Genomic DNA, 12,722 nt, shown 5'->3' with positions numbered 1-12,722 from the left:
CCTACCAGGAGGGGCAAAGTTTCCCAAACCTTAAAATGCCTACAAATACACCCCTCACCACACCCACAATTCAGTTTAACGAATAGCCAAGAAGTGGGGTGATAAGAAAGGAGCGAAAGCATCAAAAAATAAGGAATTGGAATAATTGTGCTTTATACAAAAAATCATAACCACCACAAAAAGGGTGGGCCTCATGGACTCTTGCTAATATGAAAGAAATGAATTTATCAGGTAAGTTCTTACATAAATTATGTTTTCTTTCATGTAATTAGCAAGAGTCCATGAGCTAGTGACGTATGGGATAATAAATACCCAAGATGTGGAACTTCCACGCAAGAGTCACTAGAGAGGGAGGGATAAAATAAAGACAGCCAATTCCGCTGAAAAATAATCCACAACCCAAAACAAAAGTTTTAATCTTAATAATGAAAAAAAAAATGAAATTATAAGCAGAAGAATCAAACTGAAACAGCTGCCTGAAGTACTTTTCTTCCAAAAACTGCTTCAGAAGAAGAGAAAACATCAAAATGGTAGAATTTAGTAAAAGTATGCAAAGAAGACCAAGTTGCTGCTTTGCAAATCTGATCAACAGAAGCTTCATTCCTAAACGCCCAGGAAGTAGAAACTGACCTAGTAGAATGAGCTGTAATCCTTTGAGACGGAGTTTTACCCGACTCGACATAAGCATGATGAATCAAAGACTTTAACCAAGACGCCAAAGAAATGGCGGAGGCCTTCTGACCTTTCCTGGAACCAGAAAAGAAAACAAATAGACTAGAAGTCTTTCTAAAATCTTTAGTAGCTTCAACATAATATTTTAAAGCTCTTACTACATCCAAAGAATATAAAGATCTCTCCAGAGAATTCTTAGGATTAGGACATAATGCAGGAACAACAATTTCTCTACTAATGTTGTTAGAGTTCACAACCTTAGGTAAACATTTAAATGAAGTCCGCAACACCGCCTTATCCTGATGAAAAATCAGAAAAGGAGATTCACAAGAAAGAGCAGATAACTCAGAAACTCTTCTAGCAGAAGAGATGGCCAAAAGGAACAGAACTTTCCAAGAAAGTAATTTAATATCCAGAGAATGCATAGGTTCAAACGGAAGAGCTTGTAAAGCCCTCAGAACCAAATTAAGACTCCAAGGAGGAGAAATTGACTTAATGACAGGCTTAATACGAACCAAAGCCTGTACAAAACAATGAATATCAGGAAGATTAGCAATCTTTCTGTGAAAAAGAACAGAAAGAGCAGAAATTTGTCCTTTTAAGGAACTTGCAGACAAACCTTTATCCAAACCATCCTGAAGAAACTGTAAAATTCTAGGAATTCTAAAAGAATGTCAGGAGAATTTATGAGAAGAACACCAAGAAATGTAAGTCTTCCAGACTTGATAATAAATCTTCCTAGACACAGATTTACGAGCCTGTAACATAGTATTAATTACTGAGTCAGAGAAACCTCTATGACTAAGAATCAAGCGTTCAATCTCCATACCTTCAAATTTAATGATTTGAGATCCTGATGGAAAAAAGGGCCTTGAGATAGAATGTCTGGTCTTAACGGAAGAGTCCAAGGTTGGCAAGTGGCCATCCGAATGAGATCCGCATACCAAAACCTGTGAGGCCATGCTGGAGCCACCAGCAGTACAAATGAACGTTCCATTAGAATTTTGGAAATCACTTTTGGAAGAAGAACTAGAGGCGGAAAGATATAAGCAGGATGATAATTCCAGGGAAGCGACAACGCGTCCACTGCCTCCGCCTGAGGATCCCTGGATCTGGACAGATACCTGGGAAGTTTCTTGTTTAGATGAGAAGCCAAAATGTTGATTGGTAATCTCGCCTCCTGAGATTCCCAGACCCCCTGCTCTGTCAGAGATCCCCATACAGCTCCCCAACCTGTCAGACTTGCATCTGTTGAGATCACAGTCCAGGTTGGACGAACAAAAGAAGCCCCTTGGACTAAACGATGGTGATCTATCCACCACGTCAGAGAGTGTCGAACATTTGGATTTAAGGATATTAATTGCGATATCTTTGTATAATCCCTGCAACACTGGTTCAGCATACAAAGCTGAAGAGGTCGCATGTGAAAACGAGCAAAGGGGATCGCGTTCGATGCAGCAGTCATGAGACCTAGAATTTCCATGCACAAAGCTAACGAAGGGAATGATTGAGACTGAAGGTTTCGACAAGCTGAAACCAATTTCAGACGTCTCTTTTCTGTTAGAGACAAGGTCATGGACACTGAATTTATTTGGAAACCTAAAAAGGTTACTCTTGTCTGAGGAATCAAGGAACTCTTTGGTAAATTGATCCTCCAACCATGTCTTTGAAGAAACGACACAAGTCGAGTCGTATGAGATTCTGCAGAATGTGAAGACTGAGCAAGTACCAAGATATCGTCCAAATAAGGAAATACTGCAATACCCTGTTCTTTGATTACAGATAGAAGGGCACCAAGAACCTTTGAAAAGATCCTTGGAGCTGTTGCTAGGCCAAACGGAAGGGCCACAAACTGGTAATGCTTGTCTAGAAAAGAGAATCTCAGAAACTGAAAGTGATCTGGATGAATCGGAATATGAAGATATGCATCCTGTAAATCTATTGTGGACATATAATGCCATTGCTGAACAAAAGGCAGAATAGTCCTTATAGTTACCATTTTGAATGTTGGTATCCTTACATAACGATTCAATATCTTTAGATCCAGAACTGGTCTGAAGGAATTCTCCTTCTTTGGTACAATGAATAGATTTGAGTAAAACCCCAGACCCTGTTCTACAACTGGAACTGGCATAATTACTCCAGCCAACTCTAGATCTGAAACACATTTCAGAAATGCCTGAGCCTTCACTGGGTTTATTGGAATGCAAGAGAGAAAAAATCTTCTCGCAGGCGGCCTTACCTTGAAACCTATTCTGTACCCTGGTGAAACAATGTTCTGAATCCAAAGACTGTGAATCGAATTGATCCAAATGTCTTTGAAAAATCGTAACCTGCTCCCTACCAGCTGTGCTGGAATGAGGGCCGCACCTTCATGTGGACTTGGGAGCTGGTTTTGACTTTCTAAAGGGCTTGGATTTATTCCAGATTGGAGAAGGTTTCCACACAGAAACCGTTCCTTTAGGGGAAGGGTCAGGCTTCTGTTCCTTATTCTGACGAAAGGAACGAAAACGATTAGCAGCCCTGTATTTACCTTTAGATTTTTTGTCCTGAGGCAAAAAAGTTCCTTTCCCCCCAGTAACAGTTGAAATAAAAGAATCCAACTGAGAACCAAATAATTTATTACCTTGGAAAGAAAGAGAAAGCAAAGTTGACTTAGAAGACATATCTGCATTCCAAGTTTTAAGCCATAAAGCTCTTTTGGCTAAAATAGCTAAAGACATATACCTGACATCAATTCTAATGATATCAAAGATGGCATCACAAATAAAGTTATTAGCATGTTGAAGAAGTTTAACAATGCTATGAGTATTATGGTCTGACACTTGTTGCGCTAAAGCCTCCAACCAGAAAGTGGAAGCGGCAGCAACATCAGCCAAAGAAATAGCAGGTCTAAGAAGATTACCTGAACATAAATAAGCTTTCCTTGGAAAGGATTCAATCTTCCAATCTAAAGGATCCTTAAAGGAAGTACTATCCGCCGTAGGAACAGTAGTACGTTTAGCAAGAGTAGAGATAGCCCCATCAATTTTAGGGATTTTGTCCCAAAACTCTAATCTGTCAGATGGCACAGGATACAATTTCTTAAACCTTTGAGAAGGAGTAAATGAAGTACCCAGATCATTCCATTCCCTAGAAATTACTTCAGAAATAGCATCAGGGACTGGAAAAACTTCTGGAATAACTATAGGAGGTTTAAAAAACGAATTTAAATGCTTAGACTAGACTCCTCCATATCTAATGCGATTAAAACTTCTTTAAGTAAAGAACGAATATATTCCATTTTAAATAAATATGAAGATTTATCAGTGTTAATATCTGAGACAGAATCTTCTGAACCTGTTAAATCCTCATCAGAAACAGACAAGTCAGAATGATGACGGTCATTTAAAAATTCATCTGAAATATGAGAAGTTTTAAAAGACCTTTTACGTTTACTGGAAGGAGGAATAACAGACAGAGCCTTCCTAATAGATTTAGAAACAAATTCTTTTATATTAACAGGAACATCCTGAGCATTAGATGTTGAGAGAACAACAACAGGTAATGGAATATTACTAATGGAAATACTATCTGCATTAGCAAGTTAATCATGACATTCATCACAAACTACAGCCGGAGGAACAGTTACCACAAGTTTACAACAAATGCACTTAACTTTGGTAGAACCAGCATCAGGCAGCGTCTTTCCAGAAGTAGATTCTGATCCAGGGTCAATTTGAGACATCTTGCAATATGTAAAAGAAAAAACAACATATAAAGCAAAAATTTATCAAATTCCTTAAATGACAGTTTCAGGAATGGGAAAAAATGCCAATGAACAAGCCTCTAGCAACCAGAAGCAATGAAAAATGAGACTGAAATAATGTGAAAAAAAGGTGGAGACAAGAATGACGCCCACATTTTTGGCGCTAAGTATAACGCCTAAAAAATTTTTGGTGCTAAGAATGACGCCACATCCGGTGACGCCGAAATTTTTGGCGCAAAAACGTCAAAAAAATGACGCAATCACGAACAACTTCCGGCGTCAATTATGGCGCCGGAAATGACAAAAATTTTTGCACCAAAAAAGTGTGCGCCAAAAATGACGCAATAAATTGAAGCATTTTCAGCCCCCGCGAGCCTAACGGCCCACAGGGAAAAAAGTCAATTGAAACAATTTTTAAGGTAAGAAAAAATGACCATTGAATTCAAATAGGCAATACTCTCTTCACATCTCTCTGACATTCACTGCACTCTGAAAGGAAAACCGGGCTCCAGCCTGCTGCGAAGCGCATATCAACGTAGAATCTAGCACAAACTTACTTCACCACCTCCACGGGAGGCAAAGTTTGTAAAACTGAATTGTGGGTGTGGTGAGGGGTGTATTTGTAGGCATTTTAAGGTTTGGGAAACTCTGCCCCTCCTGGTAAGAATGTATATCCCATACGTCACTAGCTCATGGACTCTTGCTAATTACATGAAAGAAATGTGGCTATGATACTTTATATGTCATCTTTTACAGTGGCATATTTGTTATTACAGTTATACACTTTATCTGATTATTATTATTTGTTTTTAAATCTACAACAGGGCTAACACTTTAAAAAACATAGAAAGAAAGTCCTGGTGTACACACTACTTTTGACCAAATAGCCCCAGTGTTATATTTACTACATGCTGATAAACTAAGAAATAGAAAAAGTAAGGTTGCCAGGTATCCAGTACTCAATCGGGCAGTCCAGTATTTAAAGGGACAGGAAATCCCAAATTTTTTATTTCATGATTCAAATAGACCATAATATTTTAAACTTTCCAATTTACTTCTATTATCTAATTTGCTTCATTATTTCGGTATCATAGCTAGGTAGGCTCAGCTCCTGCACCCAAAATCATGAAATAAAAAAATCTGAGTTTTCTGTCCCTTTAAGCAAGCTGTCCAGTACAATCTTCACAAACTACTGTACACTGAAATGTAAAGTCCTTGAGTGTTAGCTGAATATAAAAGGCCTCCTATGCCTAAATGCATTAGAAATATGCATCCGAAAAAAGTGATGCAAAGCCCAATTACTTCTATTTACGTATGTTACTGGCAGCCAAAGATGTAAAATGACTGATTTGTATGTTACTGGCAGCCAAGGGGTAAAATTACTTCTCAGTTATGAAAAATATACATTGTGGGACCAAGAGTGGAGGCTAAGGTAGAGCTTTTAGGGGGCCCTTGTGTGACCTCACCTATCATTGTGCCCATTTTCCGACAGATTGTCCAGTATTTTTGTGGAGGGCAGCTGGCAACCCTACAAATATGTATGAGCTAGAATGTACCTTGGCAGGATTCAGCTTTGTTTTGTCTACAGGAGTTGAGTCCTTAATCACTTCTACAGCATCTTCTCCAAAACACTGGCCATAAAATCCCTGCAATATGAACACAAGAATAGTACATTAGATACAGTAACCAACATGCATCTATTAAATAAATTAATCTGGGTTTCAAACTTGTCCTTTTCATCCATTGAGATGGTTATTTTCTACTATAGGAAGGGGTGTAAAAAATAACTTCTCTCACTACAATGCTACAGTTATTGTATACATGGTTGTGCTCTCTGCATTTAAACCACAATTTAAGTTAAAAAAAATGTATCTGTAATTTCTGCATTTTGTACCTTTGCCCTACACTCCCTCTAATATATGCAATATATATATAATCCTACGTACATAAAAAAAAAACAGAATTTATGCTTACCTGATAAATTTCTTTCTCTTGTGATGTATCGAGTCAACGGATTCAGCCATACATTCGACCGAAGGCTAGGAAGAAAAAGGAGAAACTATAGGGTGCAGAGGTGACTGACTCCCAAAAATAGCCTCTGAAGAAGCAGAAGTATCGAATTTGGAAAATTTGGAAAAAGTATGAAGCGAAGACCAAGTCGCAGCCTTACAAATCAGTTCAACAGAAGCCTCATTTTTAAAAGCCCATGTGGAATCCACTGCTCTAGTAGAATGAGCAGTAACCCTTTCAGGAGGCTGCTGACCAGCAGTCTCATAAGCCAAACGGATGATGATTTTCAGCCAAAAAGAAAGAGAGGTAGTCGTAGCTTTTTGCCTCTCCGCTTACCAGAATAAACAACAAACAACAAAGATGTTTGACGGAAATCTTTGGCTGCTTGTAAGACCTACTCCCATGGTATGTAGGTCTTCTACACAGCGTAAGAGCGCCTCTCTCTTTGTCTGGTTTGCAGACAATTGAGAAACGTGAAATCTCCCCCTTTGGGGGAAGTCTTTGAAGTCCAGAAGATATCCCTGGGACACAATTTCTAATGCCCAGGAATCGTGAACATCTCTTGCCCAAGCCTGAGCGAAGAGAGAGAGTCTGCCCCCTACTAGATCCGGTCCCAGATCGGGGGCTACCCCTTCATGCTGTCTTGGAGGCAGCAACAGGCTTCTTGGCCTGTTTACCTTTGTTCCAAGCCTGGTTAGGTCTCCAGACTGACTTGGATTGGGCAAAATTCCCCTCTTGCTTTGCAGCAGGGGAAGCTGAAGTGGGACCACCCTTTAAGTTCCGAAAATTATTTTGTTTGGTCCTCATTTTATTTGTTTTATCCTGAGGGAGGGTGTGGCCTTTCCCTCCAGTGATGTCTGAAATAATCTCTTTCAGTTCAGATGACAGTTTTGATGACACATCAGCAGACCAGGAAATAAGCCATAACGCCCTGCGTGCTACAATGGCAAAACCTGAATTCTTTGCCGCTAATTTAGCCAGTTGGAAAGCGGCATCTGTAATGAAAGAATTAGCCAACTTAAGGGCCTTAATTCTATCCATAACATCCTCTAATGGAGTCTCCATCTGAAGAGCCTCTTCTAAAGCCTCGAACCAGAAAGCAGCCGCAGTAGTTACAGGAACAATGCACGCAATAGGTTGGAGAAGAAAACCTTGATGAACAAAAATTTTCTTCAGGAGACCCTCTAATTTTTTATCCATAGGATCTTTGAAAGCACAACTGTCTTCAATAGGTATAATTGTACGCTTAGCGAGAGTAGAAACAGCTCCCTCCACCTTAGGAACCGTCTGCCACGAGTCCTGCATGGTGTCAGATATGGGAAACATTTTCTTAAAAACAGGAGGGGGAGCGAACGGTATACCTATCCCACTCCTAAGTAACAATATTCACAATCCTCTTAGGGACTGGAAAAACATAAACAGGAACCTCTAAGTATTTGTCCATTTTACACAATTTCTCTGGGACCACTATAGGGTCACAATCATCCAGAGTCGCTAACACCTCCCTGAGTAACAAGCAGAGGTGTTCAAGCTTAAATTTAAAGGCCGTCGTATAAGAATCTGTCTGAGGGAGGGTCTTTCCTGAATCAGAAATCTCTCCCTCAGATAGCAAATCCCTTACCCCTACTTCAGAACATTGTGAGGTTATATCGGATACGGCTACTAAAGCGTCAGAAGGCTCAGCATTTGTTCTTAACCCAGAGCTGTCACGCTTTCCTTGTAAAACAGGCAGTTTAGATAAAACCGCTGTGAGGGTTGTATTCATAACTGTGGCCATGTCTTGTAAAGTAAATGAAGTCGACGCACTAGAGGTACTTGGCGTCACTTGTGCGGGCGTTACTGGTTGTGACACTAGGGGAGAGCTAGATGGCAAACCCTCAATTCCTTCTTTCTGAGAATCATCTATTGCTATATTTTTAAGTGCTATAATACGCTCGTTATAATTTATAGACATATCAGTGCAAGTGGGACACATTCTAAGAGGGGGTTCCACAATGGCTTCTAAACACATTGAACAAGGATTTTCCTTGGTGTTAGACATGTTAAACAGGCTAGTAATGAAACAAGCAAGCTTGGAAAACACTTTATTCAAAGTAAAAAATACTTAGAAAAAAACGATACTGTGCCTTTAAGAGAAAAAAAAATGCACAAACTCTGCAAAACAGTGTAAAAAAGCAGTAAACTTTACGAAATGTTTACAGTAGAATCATAAAGCCTTAGTAAGTTTGCACAGCCAGCCAAATAAACGATTAACCCCTTAATGTAAAAACCGGATTGACAAAACGTCTAAAACCGGTATAAAAACGTTCAGCAGCTTGCCACAGCTACCTGCCCTTTAGGATAGATTTGTGGGGAAAAACCTTCTTTTAGGCCCTCAAACACAGCAGGACCCTCTGGAGAAGCAGCTGGATGTCTTCATAGTAAAGGAAACTGCGCAACTGAGGCGCGAAAATAGGCCCCTCCCACCTCACTCGATGTTAGTGGGGCCTAAAAGAAACACACCAAAGTGTTTCTAAACTAGCCATGTGGGTTAATAACCCTTAGATCAGCCACAATGACCCCTTAAAGTCCCTCAAAAAACGTTAAGTCTTCAATAAAAAAACGTTTTTTCACATAAGTGCCACCAGTAACAAATGAGCCCTTTATGCAAGCTGGGATTCTCTATTAAGTGTCTGAATACAGCTTACCCTTCCCTCATGGGGATATTGTCAGCCTTTTCTAGAATTATCACAGTCTGTCTAGAAAAAAAATTGATGAACATACCTCAATGCAGCTTAGCATGCAAACCATTCCCCCAACGGAAGTTTTCCTGTACTCCTTTGCCTCTGTGGGAACAGCAGTGGATCTTAGTTACAAAGTGCTAAGATCATCATCCTCCTTGCAGAAATCTTCATCCCGTTTCTGCCAGAGAGTGAATAGTACACACCGGTACCATTTAAAATAACAAACTTTTGCTTGAGAAAATAAAAACTAACATTTTTGGCACCACACTCACTTTACCCTTCCTAGGAGTTAAGCAGGCAAAGAGAATGACTGGGGGGTGGAGCTAAGGGAGGAGCTATATAGACAGCTCTGCTGTGGGTGCTCTATTTGCCACTTCCTGTTAGGAAGGAGAATGAATCCGTGGACTCGATACATCTTACAAGAGAAATAGTGTGTATTCATGTTATCCAGAATTATAAAATCTATATCTAGATCCTAGGCCTCAGCAGTCCTGTTAGTATTAATAGCTGTGGGTCAACCTTAAGCACAGAGTGCCACAAAAAACTAAATTTATGCTTACCTGATAAATTTATTTCTTCAAGATGTGGTGAGTCCACAGTTTCATCTTAATTACTGTTGGGAATACCACTCCTCACCAGCAGGAGGAGGCAAAGAGCACCACAGTAAAAACTGTTAAGTATCACTTCCCTACCCATAAACCCTAGTCATTCGACCGAAAGTAAATGGAGAAAGGAAAGCAACACAAGGTGCGGAGGTGTCTGAGGTTTAGTCAAAACCCCATAAAAAATACAAAAAGGGTGGGTCCGTGGACTCACCACATTTTGAAGAAAACAGAATTTATGCTTACCTGATAAATTACTTTCTCCAACGGTGTGTCCGGTCCACGGCGTCATCCTTACTTGTGGGATATTCTCTTCCCCAACAGGAAATGGCAAAGAGCCCAGCAAAGCTGGTCATATGATCCCTCCTAGGCTCCGCCTACCCCAGTCATTCGACCGACGTACAGGAGGAAATATGCATAGGAGAAACCATATGATACCGTGGTGACTGTAGTTAGAGAAAATAATTCATCAGACCTGATTAAAAAAAAAACCAGGGCGGGCCGTGGACCGGACACACCGTTGGAGAAAGTAATTTATCAGGTAAGCATAAATTCTGTTTTCTCCAACATAGGTGTGTCCGGTCCACGGCGTCATCCTTACTTGTGGGAACCAATACCAAAGCTTTAGGACACGGATGAAGGGAGGGAGCAAATCAGGTCACCTAAATGGAAGGCACCACGGCTTGCAAAACCTTTCTCCCAAAAATAGCCTCTGAAGAAGCAAAAGTATCAAATTTGTAAAATTTGGCAAAAGTGTGCAGTGAAGACCAAGTCGCTGCCTTACATATCTGGTCAACAGAAGCCTCGTTCTTGAAGGCCCATGTGGAAGCCACAGCCCTAGTGGAATGAGCTGTGATTCTTTCAGGAGGCTGCCGTCCGGCAGTCTCATAAGCCAATCGGATAATGCTTTTAAGCCAAAAAGAAAGAGAGGTAGAAGTTGCTTTTTGACCTCTCCTTTTACCAGAATAAATAACAAACAAAGAAGATGTTTGTCTGAAATCTTTAGTGGCCTCTAAATAGAATTTTAGAGCACGGACTACGTCCAAATTGTGTAACAACCGTTCCTTCTTTGAAACTGGATTCGGACACAAAGAAGGTACAACTATCTCCTGGTTAATATTCTTGTTGGAAACAACTTTCGGAAGAAAACCAGGTTTAGTACGCAAAACCACCTTATCTGCATGGAACACCAGATAGGGCGGAGAACACTGCAGAGCAGATAACTCAGAAACTCTTCTAGCAGAAGAAATTGCAACCAAAAACAAAACTTTCCAAGATAATAACTTAATATCTACGGAATGTAAGGGTTCAAACGGAACCCCTTGAAGAACTGAAAGAACTAGATTAAGACTCCAGGGAGGAGTCAAAGGTCTGTAAACAGGCTTGATTCTAACCAGAGCCTGAACAAACGCTTGAACGTCTGGCACAGCTGCCAGCCTTTTGTGAAGTAAAACAGATAACGCAGAGATCTGTCCCTTCAGAGAACTTGCAGATAATCCTTTCTCCAAACCTTCTTGTAGAAAGGATAGAATCTTAGGAATTTTTATCTTGTTCCATGGGAATCCTTTAGATTCACACCAACAGATATATTTTTTCCATATCTTATGGTAAATTTTTCTAGTTACAGGCTTTCTAGCCTGAATCAGAGTATCTATTACAGAATCTGAAAACCCACGCTTTGATAAAATCAAGCGTTCAATCTCCAAGCAGTCAGTTGGAGGGAAACCAGATTCGGATGTTCGAATGGACCTTGAACAAGAAGGTCCTGTCTCAAAGGTAGCTTCCATGGTGGAGTCGATGACATATTCACCAGGTCTGCATACCAAGTCCTGCGTGGCCATGCAGGAGCTATCAAGATCACCGAAGCCCTCTCCTGGTTGATCCTGGCTACCAGCCTGGGAATGAGAGGAAACGGTGGGAATACATAAGCTAGGTTGAAGGTCCAAGGTGCTACTAGTGCATCTACTAGAGTCGCCTTGGGATCCCTGGATCTGGACCCGTAACAAGGAACCTTGAAGTTCTGACGAGAGGCCATCAGATCCATGTCTGGAATGCCCCATAATTGAATTATTTGGGCAAAGATTTCCGGGTGGAGTTCCCACTCCCCCGGATGGAATGTCTGACGACTCAGAAAATCCGCTTCCCAATTTTCCACTCCTGGGATGTGGATTGCAGACAAGTGGCAGGAGTGATCCTCCGCCCATTGAATAATCTTGGTCACTTCCTCCATCGCCAGGGAACTCCTTGTTCCCCCCTGATGGTTGATATATGCAACTGTCGTCATGTTGTCTGATTGAAACCTTATGAATTTGGCCTTTGCTAGATGAGGCCAAGCTTTGAGAGCATTGAATATCGCTCTCAGTTCCAGAATGTTTATCGGGAGAAGAGATTCTTCCCGAGACCATAGACCCTGAGCTTTCAGGGGTTCCCAGACCGCGCCCCAGCCCACCAGACTGGCGTCGGTCGTGACAATGACCCACTCTGGTCTGCGGAAGCTCATTCCCTGTGACAGGTTGTCCAGGATCAGCCACCAATGGAGTGAATCTCTGGTCCTTTGATCTACTTGAATCGTCGGAGACAAGTCTGTATAATCCCCATTCCACTGTCTGAGCATGCACAGTTGTAATGGTCTTAGATGAATTCGTGCAAAAGGAACTATGTCCATTGCTGCAACCATCAATCCTATTACTTCCATGCACTGCGCTATGGAAGGACGAAGAACAGAATGAAGAACTTGACAAGAGCTTAGAAGTTTTGATTTTCAGAAAAATCCTCATTTCTAAGGAGTCTATTATTGTTCCCAAGAAGGGAACTCTTGTTGACGGGGAAAGAGAACTTTTTTCTATGTTCACTTTCCATCCATGAGATCTGAGAAAGGCGAGGACGATGTCCGTATGAGCCTTTGCTTTTGACAGAGACGACGCTTGAATCAGGATGTCGTCCAAGTACGGTACTACTGCAATGCCC

At 40.9% G+C, this 12,722-nt stretch overlaps 1 protein-coding gene across 1 annotated transcript in view; it reads right to left on the bottom strand.

Annotated features, from left to right (window-relative positions):
* DOCK8 (dedicator of cytokinesis 8) overlaps positions 1–12,722 on the bottom strand; it is a 515,743-nt gene that overhangs the window by 116,079 nt on the left and 386,942 nt on the right. The window contains exon 44 of the mRNA XM_053699981.1: positions 5,977–6,066. Coding sequence (XP_053555956.1) covers positions 5,977–6,066 — 90 coding nt within the window. The remainder of the gene's footprint in view (positions 1–5,976; positions 6,067–12,722) is intronic.

The sequence above is a fragment of the Bombina bombina genome, chromosome 2, assembly GCF_027579735.1.
Source record: "Bombina bombina isolate aBomBom1 chromosome 2, aBomBom1.pri, whole genome shotgun sequence".
In the NCBI taxonomy this organism is placed as follows: Eukaryota; Metazoa; Chordata; class Amphibia; order Anura; family Bombinatoridae; genus Bombina; species Bombina bombina.
This window is presented reverse-complemented; position numbering and strand designations above follow the sequence as displayed.